General features: G+C 42.0%; 1 protein-coding gene across 22 annotated transcripts in view; it reads right to left on the reverse strand.

Annotated features, from left to right (window-relative positions):
- The window catches only part of ABI1 (abl interactor 1), a 77012-nt gene that overhangs the window by 36794 nt on the left and 22194 nt on the right, over nucleotides 1–18024 (reverse strand). For all 22 annotated transcript variants that reach the window (XM_015853256.3, XM_085538773.1, XM_085538769.1 and 19 more), the window contains exon 2: nucleotides 16564–16731. In XM_015853256.3, coding sequence (XP_015708742.1) covers nucleotides 16564–16731 — 168 coding nt within the window. The remainder of the gene's footprint in view (nucleotides 1–16563; nucleotides 16732–18024) is intronic.

Below are 18024 nucleotides of genomic sequence, written 5' to 3' on the forward strand. Positions count from 1 at the left end.
TCCCCAGGTGAGAGGATGTCAACACCAAGCATAAGGAGGGGAGATCTGCAGAGCACATCTGGGAAAAAGGAGAGAGATGTGGGAAAAAAGACTGTCAGATGCAACATCTTGAAGATGAAGTCATTTTAGCAGCTCTATAGAGACCTTCCTTATGGAAAGAAAATGGTTAAGGCAACAGTCCTCCCTCCTCCCCTGCTGCATTGGTAAAATGCCAGCAGCACTTAGCTGAAGTTCACAGAAGTATGGGGAAATGGAACGTCAAACATCTGGAGTATGGCGGTCAAGCAGCGCTGCAGAACCAGCTGGCCCTGAGCACGGGAGGCGGCTGTCTGCTGGGATGTTACCCGAGCAAAGGGAAGAGGTGGGATGGGTCTGCGGCTGGGAGCAAGAAGAGCCTGGGGAATAGCAGATGGAAGCTCTATTCCTGGCTCTGCCAGACTTCCCGTGCTGCTTCAAGAGTTGTCTGGCAGCTCAGGCCAGCCTCAGGGCTGCTGCCTGCACTGCACCAAGAGCGGGCACAGACATGGGGCTTAGCTGGGCACAGGCAGAGGCAATGTTGCACAGCTGCCACTGTGTGAGCACAGTGAAACGCAGCAACAAAGATATCAAAGGTTTCTGTCAAACAGCATCCATCAAGGTTTGAATTGCTAGTGAAACTGCCTATGTGAGCTATAGATCATACTTCCAATGCTTTGTCAAACCAAAGTTGATTTTAACCACTTGAGTATACCAAATGTATACACACAGGAAGGACAGCTGTATTCTGAAGTGCATCAAGCAAAACACTGCTAGATAGTCAACGGAAGCAACTGTCCTGCTCCATAACGCACTGCTGCGACATCTCCTTGAATACAGCATGCAGCTTTGGGCACTTCAGTATGAGAAAGACACAGAATTATTAGAAAATGTTCAAGGAAAGGCTACAAAGATGGTGAAGGGCCTGAAGGTCAAGATGTGAGAGGAGAACCTGAGGTGCCTGGGTTTGCTCAGCCCAGAGTAGAGAAGCTGAGGGGAGGCCCCATGGCAGCTGCAGCTCCTCACAGGGCAGCGCTGAGCTCTGCTCTGTGCAACAACAGGACCCGAGGGAACAGCATGGAGCTGTGCCAGGGGAGAGGCAGCTGGGGGTCAGGGAATGGTTCTGCACCAGAGGGAGGCGGGCATGGAACGGGCTGCACAGGGCTGTGAGCACGGCCCTGAATGTCAGAGCTCAAGGAGTGTTTGGGCACTGCTCTCAGATATACAGTCTGATTTGAAGCCAGGAGTTGGACTCAGTTATCTTTGTGCACCCCTTCTAACTCAGGATATTCTATGATTCTACTTCTAACTACCTTTTTTGATCCTCTACATTTAACTGAATGCCCAACTCCCTCTTCATGAACCTGGGTATAATAAACAGGTAGAAAAAATACACAGCTTACATGCATCGCTATGGGAGGACACAAATGTAAAGAGGGAGATGATTTGCAGTGCCTTCTATCTGGCTTTTCATCAGCAAAAGTCAGGAATAGGGCAAAGCAGCAGCTTGCTTGCTGTCATTTACTCCCTGTTCTAACAAAAGCCGCCATTGCTCTAGAACAGGCTTCCCATGGTCTGCTGGGGATTCAGCTGGGGCTGAGCACACACCACTTCACAAGTGATGCATGACAGGAAGCACTCACCCAGCTCTACCAGATCAAAACCACTGATTGTGACAAATGAACAACTTCTAGCTATCCACTGGAGTTTCACGCTCTATGACAAACAAATATGAGACACGATTTAGTAGCTTAGAAGAGAGTAATGGTGATACTGGTTGGACTAGATGATACCGTATGTCCTTTCCAGCCTTGTTATTCTATGAAATCTGGGAAGGACAGTGCTGCCTTCTGCTACGCTTGGCCTCCCTTCAGCGGGATGAGATTCTGATAAAGGAACTATGAAGGTACAACTATTCACAGCTCACTAGGGAAAGAGAGATGGTCTACAAAGTGAGCTGAGCAAACATTTTAACGGTTAACAGCAGTTGCATTGCTAACACAAGTTTCTAGAGAAAAACTACGTAAATTGAACCCATGACTTATTAATTATATATGAAAACAAGCCAAAAATGCAAAAAATCTGCTGATTAAAAGTGCTTTTTAAAATAGAAGACACTTCAAAAGAGAAGTGTTTCAAGTGTGCAATCCTACTGATTGATTTTGACAGAACAACAGTTAAGACGTGCAGTCATAGCATGTTAACTTTGTATTCAGTCTTAAAAAGCACAAAAAGCAGATAAATGCTTCTGATTATGCAAGGTCAAAATCCCAACAGTACGCACAAATGTATTTCAGTACCTGAAATTAGAGTTCTGTCATTTTGAATTGCGTTTTTTACTGGGTAATACTCAAGATACGCGCGCATGTGTAGGTTCATTAAAAAAAAAACACCATACAAAACAGAAGAAAAATGTGCATATGCAGGCTCCCACATGAGAATTTCAGCATTTTGAAGTGGCTGAATGAATCTCACTTTTCCTTAGTGGAAGCAATACGCTCGTCTAGAATTAAACAAAGCACACAAATCTAAATACGTTCTTGAATGAAGAAAAGCACAAGGGCAGAAAGGAAAAATTAAAAGGCTTCTTCAGTAGTTTGAACTCACTGAAGAACCACCATGGGAGTTGAATAAAATTGTATGTCAAATGAAAAGCATTTTGTGTGCCAAAAAAAGCAACATTACAGGAGATGAACATGTGCCATTGCAAAGTGCACTGCAGGTGGCTGAAAAGGAAACCATCTAAAAAAAGCCTATAAAAAATAAACTCAACAGAACGAGTTTGAACTTTCTGAAAGTTTGTCAGAGGAAAGGAACCGATACAATCAGGGTGACAAGCCAGAACATTTGCATCTAAAGAAAAAAAGCCAGTCCCCCTGTTTATCTGTAAACTGATGTTAAAAGTTCTTTGAGAAAAGCTTCAAAAAAGTGACTTAACTCAGCCTCGGTTTAATGACCGTGTTTCAGTTCATCACCTCTAATAGCCAAAAGAAAAGATTCTCCACATACCTTAAGGTACGTTACGTAGTTCAGACAGGGTATTTACTGTGCATCTCAAAGCAACCTTTACTGCAAATAACAAATTTCCCACATAAAAGTCATGTTTCTCTCCCCTTTCCTAAAATCCAGACATGAATTCAGGGCTTTTGAAGTGCCGAATATAGTCCTGGGACAGACTGCTTCCCTAAGCCATAAAACAGAGGCACTATAAGTGGAAATGACATAGAGCATCCTTTAGCCACCTGCAGACACAGTTTTGATTACAAATCATCCAAGGAACAACACTATCTCTAAATCTCTTTGATTTTACTTCATTTAATGGCAGTGATACAATTTTGTGGGAAACCCGCTGGTTTTCAGCACTGCACCAAGAGAACCCATCAGTATTAATTAAATTGTCATCAGGCGGCTGCAATATCTTCACCATAAGCACAGTTTACCACATATGATTTTTTTTCTTCTTTGTGTGTTTATGAGGAGGCTGATATGTATTCTTCAAGATTACATACAAAGCAAGCAACTTTACAGCAGCACTGTGAGATGACCTCAGTTCTAATGGTCAGCAATCCTGCACCATAGCAAGGGGGTTAAACTAGATTTATCATTATGGTCTTCTTCAACCCAGGCCATTCTATGGCCCTCTGATGGCAGGATAACCAGCAATGGCCAGTTTTCTCTCATGCCCAGTAAGACACCTAAAGCAGCCCTTATCCACTACAGATTCCAGCTTAAAGTTCTCCGTATACTTATTTCACATTGAAGTTAGCTTTCTGCTCGTTCAACTATGTTCCATCAGATTACTGCAACAAAAAGAGCTTCTGTGCCACTAACACTAGTGTTAGTGGATCTGATAAGCTCTTCACTTTTTTGTTCTAATGTGTTTTTGAAATAGAGCTCAACTTTCTAACCCAATCTTTCCTTTCTCAAACTGCTTCAGTGAACAGCCCCGTCTCCTGGAGGTGTAACAGAGGACAAGCCATATGCTTGGGAATACCTTGAACATCAGCCAGCTCAAACTTAACCTGGACAACTTGAAAAGTAGGCTGATATGAATACGATGAGATTCAACAATGCCTGGCATTGCACTTGGGTCAGGGCAATCCCAGATATGTACAGAGACTGGGAGAAGAATTAAGAGAGAGGTATTTGGGCGTTCTGGTGGACAAGCTTATCATGAGCCAGCAGGATGCATTTGCAGCTTAAAAGGCCAAGATGTGGAACTGTTGGACTAGGTTCACAAGAGGGCTACAAAGACATTCAGAGGGCTGGACTACTTCTCATACAGGGACGGACTGAGGAAAGCTGGATTTGTTGATCATGAAGAAGGCTCTGAAGAGACCTTAGTGTGGCCTTCCAGTACTTATAAGGGAGCTTATTAAGAGGAGAAAGACCTACTTCTTACATGGGCAGACAGAGTTAGGAGAAGGGGGAATGGCTTCAGATTAAAGGAGAGGAGATTCAGATTAGGAATTACAAAGAAATTTCTTACTCAGGGGGTGGTGAGGCCCTGACGCAGGCTGCCAAGAGAAGCCGTGGAATCCCCATCCCTGAAGGCATTCAAGGCTAGGATGGATGGAGCCCTGGGCAGCCTGATCTAGCAGGCTGCAACCCTACCCACAGCATGGAAGTGAAACAGTATGATCTTTAAGGACCCTTCCAACTCAAACCACTTTGTGGTTCTATTAAGCTTCCTCTGACATCCCACTCTCCATAATGCATTAAAGCATTCTAGAAAAAAAAGAGAATTAATAAAAATCCTCTCACATGTATTATAAAACAGTAATGATTTTGGACTGAGTCATACAGGCTTCTTGTAATTTGGGATATATTAAGTAAAAGCAGAAGACAGACAAGCAAGTCACACGTACGTATGACATTTAACAGTTTGAAGGGGGGCAGGGCAGAAATGGAATTACTGAAGCTGCTGCACTTCTCCATTGCCATTTTAATTTACAAGTAACAAGAAGAGGAAGTTATATGCTGTTGCTATAGAGTTGCATGCAGCTTCTGTAGGTGGATTCTCCTCAGTCTCCTACTCTTGGCCACCACCAATATGGAACACCACTGTTGTAATGCTGTGAACATCCACATGCCTTTCTAGCACTAGCACACAGCATTCACTGCATACTGAGTCACAACCTTCTAAAGATACAGCACTGTGGCAGATCCTAGCTGAAGAGGAACCCACTCCACCACCTTTCCCTTTCTCTGGGATCACCTCTCACATGCTTTTCAATTTGCCATCAGGGCGCAGATTTTTTTCATGCACATAGACAGAAGCTAAAAGCAGGCAGGGGTTGACAAGATGTGTGTGAGCACAGAGGGCATCTGTGCTGCAGCCCCTCCTAAACATGCTATCCCAGCACTGTTACACTGCACTTATTAGTCAGACCAATCAGAAATTCTCAACAACTGGGCAGTAAACAACTGGGCAGTAAATTAGACATTCCACTGTGCAGTTGCTGGCATAGAGATTTAACTCGACTGCAAGCATTTGAGAAGAAGAATGCCTTTGGAAGAGACATTGAAGGCAGCCTGCAGAAGAAAGGCAATGTGTAGTTTTCGTGACCTTGTCTCCAGGATAACTGACCCCACACTAGGGTAAGGGACAGAGACAACAAAACCCTGCCTGGCAGAAGAAAACGGCTGGGAAAAAAAATAATCAGATGGGACATGTCTTCAGAGTCAGCTTAGGCAAAACACTATACAGATTGCTGACCAGAGGACTGTTAAAAACTAGGTGAGAAAGGAATACTGGTGCTCTGTAAAGGTATTCCTCTTGCTGCGGTGGGTTAAAAAGACACAGCTGCATTTCAAGAGAAAGCCTCACAGCAATGAGCACTCATGCATGACTGGCCTTTGACCTGGGCAATAGCATATGGCTCAGCACAAACACAAGAGCTACTGAGCTCCTGCAACTGCATGACAAAGCAGCTGGGAACCCATGCTGCTACACTTACCTGAACTGGGAGGGACGCAGCAGTGAGAGTGAAATGTTTGCCTTCGAGATTAAGTGGTACATCAGGATGTAATTTAATAGATCACAAAGACAGCTGTGCAAACTTCTGTAGCCTATCTCCTCCCCATCGTTTCAGTAAACCCTGATTTTCTTGAGGTCAGTATATCGTTTGGATTTAAGTTATGTGTACCTACCCAGCATTACAGCCTGTGTTTATTCCCAGAAGGATACAGATAGTGTAAACAACAACTATGCATTTGTTTTAAAGAACTGCGATGATGAAGAAAAGCAGGCAAACAGGCAGGAGGGGAACAGTACACAGAAGAAGAAATCTTTATTCAAATCTGCAGATAGTTCACATTCTGTTTTTCCAGGATATTTTCTTAAGAAATTATTTGCAGAACCTCTGCTTCCTGAATGTGGGTTTGGGAAAACTCACATCACATGTTTTACTTTACTAATTAGATAATGCTTTTGACTAATACAGAACTAGGCAACCAGTCAGTACCTAACAGTCAGTCAGTCAGCAGCATTCTCTGTCTTACTTCAGGAAAACATTTGTTAAAGGCTGTTATTCGTGTGAAATATTTTCCCTGTTCTTTGCCGAAAGAATAAATGTTAGGTACATTTATTCCAAATAATTCAGACAGTGCTAGAGGGCATCTCCAAAGGACTACTGCACTGGCTGAAGAACTACACCTTTAATGCAGCCCAGAGGAATACACTTCCATTAAGATGTTGAGAGATAACGACAGTTCTTTAAAAAGAAGATGAAAGTAACTTGGAGCTCTGGTCTAATCAAGCTCCTCTTGCTCCAAGGTCTGGAGGTCTAAAAGCAAGAAACAAGCAAAATGGGATTGAAGCTTGATATTTTCTATGCCAGCAAGAGGAATACTTAATGCAGGAAAATGGCAAGTGATTTAAGTCGAATTTTTCTCAGGGAGAGCTCCCAGGAACCAACTTTCATTTCCTAAAGACTTGTTATTTGTTAGTGCGCTCCAGGAAGAAAACATTAACAAAAAGACCATGAACCAGAAGATCCTTCCATCTTTTTAAATACCCATATGTCTGAGTGGCTCCAAACCTATTACAAGGGGGATGCTTCAAAACCAATAAATGAAGCTATCAGTGACACTGTTGTCTCAACATGCAGTTTAGGATATAGGAAGAAACAAAATCCAAACACAGTGGTACAACTATGTTATATAGTTGAACAAGTCTAATTTATTTCAGGCTGTTTGACTGAGCTTTACCTTACTGTAACTACATCCAGAAATGTGCCATCTTCATATGACTTTCAAGCTGCACCCTCCCAAAGAGAGATTGTCCTCAGCTACTTCAGTGACTCACTCATCAGCACCATGTTAGTCAACAGTGCCCTGAGTTGTAGCACTGGAGTAATACAACATTGCTATCAGACATCTCAAATGCCACGTTCTACCTGCCAAGATACACACACGTCAACAGCACAACTCCAAGTTTTTTGTTTGTTTGTGGTTTTTTTTTTTTTTGCTTTTCTTTTCATACAATATAGAGTTTTAAATAGCATTTCTTTTAATTATGAGGAATTAACAATTTGCTTGTCCACAAGCTGTCATGTTACTGATTTAGTATACACTACCCATCAGCTCTTAGCAAAAACACAAACACTGCTCAAAAACTTCAGCAGCACGTCTCTTAAACTAGGCTAAGAAAGAAGTTTTGCCTACAGAACAGCACATCTCCTTTAGTCTTGCAATACATCCAGACACTGCTGCGTTTTGCCCAATACTTATCTTAACAACACATGCAAGGAAATCCTATAAATGGACAATGAAGGATCAGCTTCCCAAAGATGACGTTTATCCCCTATCCAGTCAGATAAAGGTTGATTTGTGGCTTGAAGGCTTACCCTACATTCTTATCCAGCCTAGTTTTGAACCTTGCTCAACTTGAAGGAAAAAAAAAAAAGAAGAACCAACCACCAACTAAGACCTGGAGAATTTCCCTTCAGTCACTATTCAACACTTCATTGTTCCTATATTTTCAAAAGGTGGCTCAGTTGACCTTCCATGAAGCACTGATGTGTTTTGTAATTTCCATCAGGATCCCTCTAAGGATCCTGGTAAGGTCCCTATCCTGTTTTCACAGAGGCCAGACAGCTTTTACTCGCACCCTTCTTACTCCTGTTGGTGCCACATACAGGGATTCCAGATAGCATGACAAGATCAAACCTACAATTGGTTAACAAAACATTATTTCCCACTGCAAGCAAAGAACAGAAGTCAGCTGGAGAGATGACAAGCTGTAATTCAGAATCCCCCTCTGGGTTGTGCTGTACATACCTGTAAGTAAAAACCATCCCAAGATGGATGTGAAGAATCATCACAAGATGACTGAAGAAGCATCCCAGATGCAAGTGAAGAATCAAATGCTTTTAAGGCACAAACAGGTAAAGCTACAGAACCACTATACTCTCATAAAAGAATTCATTCAGGAAAATGCCATTCTTGTTTAGCAGATTCTCAAAGAGGAAACAAAATACAAGTTCCGTGATCCCACCATTCTGTACTATATACATCTTTCTGCCCATACAATATAGTTAGTCACTGTTCTTAATGCAATAGCTTGCTGGAACCAGAAACAAATACCAGAAGGGAAAATGACAGCTTTAACAATTTATTTTTCAAGACTGATGAAGATGCAGACATATTTTCATGGTGGTTTCTTCTACACACACAGCCAGCATTCCAAGTGGAAATGACTGAAAAGACAAATAATTGCATCCACTGGCTGTCAAACTGCACCAGTACAAAACGTATTACTACTTTTCTCAAAAAACCCCAAAACCAAAACTAGCAGAACCCAATTACCTACAGCACAGAATTTAGCCAAACAAACCCAGCATTTATTCCCCCTGCTCATCCCCTTTCTGTCATGGCACAGGCAGCAGATCAGTAAAGAATCAAAGCTCTTCAGTATACTAAGTAGTTCTGAAAACAACATGAATGAAAATCTATTTACATGTAGCTTTTTTGCTATAAAACATATGAATACATACAGCTTCTCACACACTTCTTTTCCTGTACATGAAAGGAATTCTGCACTCTGAGCATGGCTCAGCCAGGCACAAGCTTATTGTTTCCCATTGGTGCTGGGAGAGGGAAACACACACACCTGGGTACAGCAGCCACATGACGAGTGTTAAGGTGAACAGTTTGACAGATTCCCACTCTTCTTACACCTTTCTTTTCCAGTTATGACATGGACAGTGTAGCAGCCCCAGCTTTAAAACAGCAGCTAACTTGTCATTCACACACCTCCCATAAACTAACCTGCAAAGGTTTACTGGACATGCACAACTGACACAGGAATGGCTCCCTAGAGGCTGCTATGAAACAACAAAGTCAAACCATAAGCAGTATAAAGGGTGTCAGAGCGTTACCACCAGCTTATAAAATACTCATGTAAAGCACTATCTATAGCTTTCTTTGTGCTGACCAACACTAACTAAGCACTTTCATATGTCCCCAAATAAAACCAGCCAGGAGATAGAGCTCAGCAATTTCTGCCTGAGCTGCATAAGAAGCCCAACCACAGGCACCATGCCTGATCAGGAGGAGTAGTTTCAGTAACACGACATGACCAAGGTGCCAGTTCTGCAGTACAGCCCTCATACCCTCTTCTCTCCCTTTCCCTAAATGCAGTCAGCTCAAGTATAATACTATCCAGCTACAAAAATAAAAGAACTTCCCAAGTAGCTGCACCTGACAGCACAGATATGGTGACCAACTTAATTCTTTGGCAGCTGGTTACCTGCTGTATTACACAGTGTTCTCGAACCCAGCACCGCATCCCTTCCATTTTCTTTCTTTGCACTTATGCCACTAAAGCACTGATAGAGACAAGTCCTGATTCAATGGGAAACAAGAGTTATTCACGTAAAGATTGTCTGTTTATGGAGACTTGCAACGGAAAATTAATTCTGGCCAGCAATCTAATCAGGTGCATCTGAAGAAGAAATAGATTCTTGAAGTCTAATAAGTGACTTCACAGCAGGTCAGTGACGCATTTCATTTATGTGATGTATCTTCCAGATATAAGAGGTTTCCATTAAAAAGAAAAAATGCACAAACATCTTTGACTTATTTGTTGCACAAAACCATCAGAAAAAGCCTTCCAGGGTCAAGTCTGCAGCCACTGGATTTCTGCTTTGATTTCAGAAAACATGAAACTGCATCAGAACTCCTAATTCAGTATTTAATGAAGTATCTAAAGCTTACAGCCAAATGTCCATCCAACAGAAAAGCTTTGGTAGTCTACAAGATACTGGAAATAGTCAATTTGGAATATGCTTCTACCAGACTATGGAATGGGAATGAGACTAGGAAGGATTTCACTGCAGCAACCAGCCACTACAGTTAGCAAGCTCTCCTATTCCCCACACTCAGCATTCACAAAAACAGGTAGGAATAAAGAATGACAGGAAACAAAAGTTTCTGACTCGATTCCTTCTCCATCAAAGCAGCTGCCCTATGGGAGTCACTGAGGTGGCTGGTCAGCACAGAAAGGCCAACAGTTCAGGTTGCTCTTTCATAACAGTAAATAATTTTTAAAATCCCATTATAGCTATTTTATTTTAAAAATGTCATTTGAGCTGCACAGGGGTTACAGATTCTGTGTGTATCCATTTATGGTCCTGGAGAATTCCTCAACAGAACAGCTAACAGGGCAATCCTTACACACTGTATTCAACAGTTTGCATAAGCAGACAGATAAGCAGAGCCAGCACAGCACAACTCAGCTGCAGCAGCTTCTGGAAGCCTTGGCCTCTATTACACAGTACAGGAAGAACAGGATGTGAAGCAAAGGCCACAGAGATAGTCAGCACTTATTAAGAGGGTAAATGCCACCCAAGGCAAGGATAATTTAAACAAAAGGTACAAGCTTCTTCACTGTCTTTGGAATATTTCTGTCTGTTGACAAGCAAAGGCAGTCCAAGAGAATGAGAGATAAGACATTATCATTCTAATGTATACATTAGATGCTGTTCTGGTTCCTGCAAAAACACTTTGTCTCCTCACGCATTTTTGGATGTGTGGTAGGGAAAGTTTGTATGGAACCAGAGCTAACAAGATTTGCAGATACAGAGCAATGTTTTTTCCTCTGACTTCCAACTGTCTCCACCCTCACCCATCACTATCCAGGTCCTACAGCTTTTGATGTGCCAGGCATGGTCAGCAAGTCAGATTTTAGTGTCAATCCATCTACTGCAGTGCAACACTGGAAGGAGTCACAACACTGAGTAACTTGCAATACATCACCCTCCAATAATGAAAAGCTCCATTTGAGAACCTCCTTCCTTCTGCACTGCCTCTGCAAGAGAGGCTAACTACAGAGGCAACAGAGCCAGACTCAAGATGGCTACACCACTGCGCCACTGCTTAGCTTCTTTGTCAGAATGAACAATGCCCTCAGCCTTCCCTTGTAGCTTCATGCCACTGACCATCTCAGTAGTGCACTGTTGGGACTAACTCCAGTTTCTCTGCATCTCTCTTGAACAAGGCAAGAATGATGAGTATGGATACAGCACTCCAGGTGAAGCCTTCTCTCACAGCAGAGCTGATGACAGCCCTTCAGCTGTCCTCTTTCCAAGTCAACCCCATGCTGCTGTTTCCCTCATCCAGCACAGCATCCCCTGGAATAGCATCTCCTTTCCAGGACTTGCTCAGACCTCCCAGCCTGTACAAACTCACAGAACCTCAGGTGCAGGGCCCTGCATCTCATGGGCATTCCTGAGATTTTTGCTGTCTCCGTTCTCAGGGCTCCTCTATACTGAAAGCTCTATCATTCAGCATGCAAACCAACTTCCCTAACTTAGAATTATCCCCAGATTTGCCGAGGACATGATTTATGTTCCAAGTGGTCTCCAGAGATTATTCTGAACAATGCAATATTGACCCTGCTTGTTAGCAGCATTCAGCCATTTTCTAGATCTGGCTAATTTTCTTCCCACATAACAGTCCAATCATTATTCAGCCCAAACGCTCGTCACATTAGAGAACAAAACCAGAGCTTTAAGCAACCCATTCCTTTTAAAGAAGTAATTTCATGGTAGAAGTTCCTCCTTGGGACCACAGTTGTCACCAAAAGGATCTGGTGAGTACCGCCCATAGGAGTACCAGTGTATTTACACAACTGCTTGTTCCCAGGCACGACATCCAACATTCATCAGCAGATGATTCACTATATTCCTACCCTCCTTCTATTTTGTGGCTTTCAAATATGAACTGCATTGTGACTGTATGCCACAACCCTTGAATGTGGTACCAAACTAACCCAAGACAGGCACACACACTCAGGGAAAGCTCCTTCTCATAAACTAAATCATGAAGAGTCCCCACCGCACATGCACTATATCTCATTCTCTTCAAACGGTGAAGACCAGCTGAGCAGCTAAGACCTATCGTATTCTTTTTTCCTGGAATCAAAGACAAGCCAGCCTGCTCCCAATTTGCTGCTTGTTAGAAGCTCACCCCCTCACGCCTCAGAGGATCTCCAGCAGATTTTCCCTGAAGCCTCATCCACACTGGTCTTCACTGGATACCTGCTCAATGGAAAATGCCCAGCTATTTGCACATGAGGAGAGATGTCTCCATCTGTAAAGAAGTGTTAGAAAAGGTAATAGCTGTGTATGGAAGGACTGCCATTGCCTACAGCCAGACAGCCATGCTGTACAAAAGGCATTTGGTTTTCTGCTTGCACACAATGTTTTTGTGTTAGACATGAGCGAGAGACAGCAAGATTCTCCTAAACTAATTAAGTGATGGTCTTAGTTTCAAAAGCTTCTAACTTTTAAAAACAACAAAAGATGCACATTTGTTTTCTTATTGAGATTTTGAGAACATTTTTCTGTAACAGCTCTTATTTTGCATTAGAGAACAGCTTCAGATGCAGAAGAGAATTGAATGTTTTAAGGGGTGCAAGTGTCTCCTGGTACAAAACATCTCTTAAAAGGAGTCTATTGCTTTCTTCATATTTCAATAGACACGGAGTTAAAAAAAAAATGAGGCTTTTAAAAACTATTTATGTCTAGGAAAAAAAAAAAAGAAGCATTTTCTACATCCAGTACTGCAGCTGCTCAGACATAAATGCAAGTGCTGATCAGTTACATTTTCCAGTTTTGGCACTGTAAACAAGGATGTCCCTTGTCAACCTTCCTTCTCTGACAACTGTCTCATCTTCATTCTCTTCGAGTTCATGGAAATGAAGCAGCAAAAAAATGTATCGTAAAGTACATTTCCCTAAGTTAGCTCACATTTCAGACAGGAAGAGGAGAAACCACCAAGACAGTGCAAGTCAAAAGAGCAAAAAACATAGGCCAAAATTTCTAGAGAGGCAGTTTTCCCTTGTCAAATGTTTAAGCTAAAAAGAGCTGAATTTTCAACTCTTCTGCTAATAGACATTAATTTTCAGAACAAAGGGAAAGATGCAATAGGACTTATTACAGAATTAACCCATGGACTCAAGGATCCATGCAGGAATAAAACAAACAAACATAAATTTCTAGGCTACTGCTTAAACTCATTAAACACACAGAAAGTAACCATAACAAAGTATAAACTGCATTCAGAGCACAAGTGCACAATGTCTTGTTTCACTCATCATCCAGCAACATGAAAAATTATTGGTTTATTCAGCATTTGAGTTGCCCAGCGCCTAAGAAATGGCATATGCCAAAGTCTTCATTCTTGTCCTACCTTGATGCCTATGTTCCTTCCTGCCATCTCCCACTTCAGGCTGACCCTCAGCCACAGTTTCACTCCATCACTGATCAGTCTATGCTTTCATTCATCTTCTTTATGAAAGAAAATAGTACCTATTCCAAATATCTCACATTTCAGACATTAAAAGAAACCAAACATTTGGCTATAGCTTTTCAGATCAAGAAAAACTGCTTTTTTGTCGCTCCTTCTGAATGTAATAAACTATATCCAAGCAAGCTTTGCTCTGCTACAATCCAGCATCTGTGGGTAGGTAAGTGACATGGGGCACCAGGTCCTTCCTCCACTGCCATTTTACCATTGTCCCACATGGAATGTTGAGGGCACAACACAGCATGGCTCTGCCTACACATCCTATATCACAACCAGATCAGCAACTGTTGAAATCTTTTAAGTATGTTTTTGTCTTCAGAACAGCCAAACTAAAACCTCAAACAGGAACTGACAGAAATACATGATGTAACCGTGACTGCAGCAGAAAACTTGTGGTACAGAGGCCTGGAGACATATATGCATATACACACACACCTTAATGCCTTCAGTAAAGCCTTGAAGCTCAAGATGGTCCAAAATATAGACTTGCTATCTTTTCCCCTAGAATCCTGCCTAACAGGATGAGTAGGTTCTCATATACCAGAAGGGTTTGCAAACTTCTCCACAACAGGAATCAGGTCTCTGCCGTATGAGAACAGTCTGGAAAGGCCAGTCCACTTGGAAAGGCTGAAAGTCAACACCAAGGGTTTAAACAGCTGAGCTCTTTGTGCACAGCTCTGTATTGTGGACTTAGTAAATGATTTTGTGATAGGCCACCTTAGACCCACAGGTTACAGCTGATAGACAACTGTAATTGCAGAAAATAAAGATGCAGCTGGTCTAGCTTCTATGCAGCAGCCAGAGCAGAAGCCTTTCCTAGAGCTGCTCACTGCAGCACTCCCTCATCCCTGAGTGATTTTTCATGTGAAGCTTGTTTGTTCTCAGTAAAAAATAAAATGAAGTTGAATTCATTTTTTCCAAGTCATTTTTCCATCTGTACAATTAAGTTTCAGCAGCAAGAACAGAACACACCACTCCATTTAACTTTTCCTGAGTACTTTTTCTGCTGAAGAAGGTACGTAGCTAAGAGAAATGTCAAGCGGTTACTGGTCACGATTAGCTGTCCAGTCATTTAGACTAGACTCATTCTGAAAAACACACAGAGAACTGAAACTGCATGTCAGAACTGAGTGACAGAGGTGGGAGGTGAACACAACCTGACTGCAGATACAAAGAACCAGAGGATTTTCTTCCACAGCACTTGCTACCAGAAATTTTTTTTTTTAAATCAAATTGTACCTTATTCTATAGGAATCTGCTCTGTATTGAAAGACCGAGAATTGAGTAGTTGACTGGCAGTGCCTCAGATCTGTGTTTCTAGGCAATACCTCTTCCATGGAAAAGAATTCTGTTTCAAGAACAGATTCATCCTCCCATGCTTTGGACGCATGGAAATATTCATGATTGATACAAGCAAGGGGAAAAGACGACACTCTGGAGACTTCAGAGAATTTAGAATCAGTCAGTCAAACAACTGCACAGCAGATTGATCAAATGCTTCAACTGCATATCTTAAAAAACAACACATGAAAGGAAACAGCTGAGCCAATACATGCATGTTATCCATATCTAGTTTAGTTCCACAAAATTAGTCCGCAAAGTTCATTTATAAGCAAGGACTCATTTCAGGAAAGACCAACCAGCAGCAGAAACTACCAGTGACCTTGCTAAACACTGCTTAAAAGCTCTACAAAGCACTGATTGTTCACAGTCTTTAGCAAACAGTTCATGTATCAGGTGACTCAACAGCTTTCAGCACAGTGCCTTCAGTTCAAGCAGCAAATAGTACAGAGGGTTAACAGCTTTTGTACTAGTATCAAACATTTTGGCTTTTTCCACGATTAGTCATATCAGTGAGCCAATGAAAATGTAACAATAATTGCTTCACTCATTGCAGCTCTGAAACACAAAAGATGTGCTCAGTGTAACAGGGCACGCAATGCTTATGAGGCTTGTTGGTTCAGTCCTTCATGCAGTCACATCTTTGAATGTAGTCATAAACCTAACATCACAAAGCCTCTCAATACTTGACAGAGCAAGAAATTCATTTACACCAACTTTACTTCTTCCTATTTAACTGATTCAGTAACAATGACTTTTTAAATATTTGATCTTTTAACTTCGTGTAGGTCTTAACACGCTCCAAGTCAACAAGTGCTTCAAAAAGGTTTGTTACTAGGAAAGGGAATGTGCACTGGAATCTCCTCCCAGCTGGCAGCTTTCAGGGAACCACTGAGTTGCCATTTAAAGTTTCTGGAAATCGTGATTACTGTGTAAGAATAATAAACGGAGGTTAGCAGGGCTCTACAGGGAGACAGACAGCAGAAGGTACAAGGAGCACTTTCCTTCAAATTTAAGAAATTTGGTCTAATATGTACTACTAAAACAGCATTGGCTGACTAACAAAGGTTTTAAATTCATTGAAGAACATTTTGGGTTGAATCCTTTGAGTTCTAGTAATGAAACATTTGGATTTCTCTGAAAACAAAATCCTATCTAACCCTCTCTCAACTGCAGCTTCTGGTTCTGGGATCTTAATTAGCTCCTGTTTTAAATCAAATCTGTTTCATTTCAATCACAATCATCGTTAGAAAGTGGCTTTCATAAATATTAAAAGAAGAAAGTCTTACCATCTTCAGTCAAATTAATCAGAGAATTCAAATAAGTCAACATAAACTAACCATCTCTCAATAACACAAGAGGGAAGATAACACCTCTATTAAAAAAGATTACCTGGGAGATATGGTTGATGGAGGACTCCATCCTCCGCAGCTGGGATGCCTGGATGTCCAGCAGCTGTAATACATTGTTGGCCAGTGCATTGATCTGATAAGCAACACTGGCTAGAGACTGAGTTGTGTAGGCTTTGGTCTCTTCTAATGCTTTCCTTTTATCTGGAGCCTGTAAAGCAAAAGAACAAGATGTTTGCTTAAGGCCAGGAAAAGGGTGGGAGATGAGGGAGAAAGGACAGGAACAAAAAACCGCTACCTATATTTAGAAGGATCTGTAATCGAGAAGATCTGACTGTGCAGTCAGACAAAGTACTCAGTCTGCATCAACATCCAAAAATTCTCAATAATAAAGTGCAAATAAAGAATGTGAGAACTATTTAACTGTAACATTACATGCCAAGAAACAATTCATTCAGCAGAAAAAAAAAAAGCCAAAACATTATCATGATTTGTCAGCACCGAGTTTCTAAAGCCTGCCTGCACATCCTTCATTTCCGGAAAAGCCTCTAATTCCCCAGGAACATTGAAACAGTTTTCACCATCTCTTTATGAGATCACACAGCCCAAACAATTTAAATATAGAAAAATATTTTCCCACAGTTCAGTGTCCCCAACCACACACGATGCCTGCAAAGCCAGTCCTCCTGCTGTGCAGGCTGCTGCAGCCCAGTAGTGGGGAGGAGGGAAGCAGAGCAGCAGTTGTGACATTACCTCTCCTCATGTCAAAGCTTAATAAACCATCCTTGACGGCTGCCAGCTTGCTCTTGGCCCTGTCTGCTCAGGTGCCACTCATCTGCAGGAGTAGATCCTTGCTGTGTCCCTCTCACACAGAACAAGGCTCACCTAAGCCTCCTTCTCCTCCTACCTTCCCCTGAGGTGTCCTGCAGCAGCTCCCAGCCTCATGTTCTTTCCTTCCCCTCTCTGATCCCATTCCAACCCACACCTTTATCCACAAAAGGCACACACCTCATACATTCCTTGTCTTCTTCCACCTCATCAGCCCCACAGTCACAGCTCTAGCAGCAGCCAAGCTGCATCACATGCTGACAGAAGAGCCAAAGAACCCACTCTGTGTTTCATTTATCTGTACCACAGTTGGGCCAGTTGCAGTTACCATCTGCTCCTGAATCTCAACTTTTACTTCTTCAGTATCCACCTATGTTAAATGTGCCCCTCATTTAAGTATGAAGAGAGATAAGGAATCATTGTCTCCCTTGTTTTAAGGAGAAAACTGGAAGGTAAACTGATCGCATATATTATAAACTCACTGCAAAATAAATACTGAAACACACGCTATGCCACCTGTTAAAGAGGTATTTCTTTTTTAAAAACAAGGATGAACTCCCATCCCACCCCCACAAACCAGGAGAGTTGTTTAGATCCATGATCAATGTTCCCAGCAGTGTTCTGACATGTAATAGAACACTTGCAGTCAATGCCAACCTCCAGATAGATTCACAAA

The sequence above is a fragment of the Coturnix japonica genome, chromosome 2 (assembly GCF_054131305.1).
Source record: "Coturnix japonica strain WE chromosome 2, WE-NBRP24, whole genome shotgun sequence".
Taxonomy (NCBI): Eukaryota; Metazoa; Chordata; class Aves; order Galliformes; family Phasianidae; genus Coturnix; species Coturnix japonica.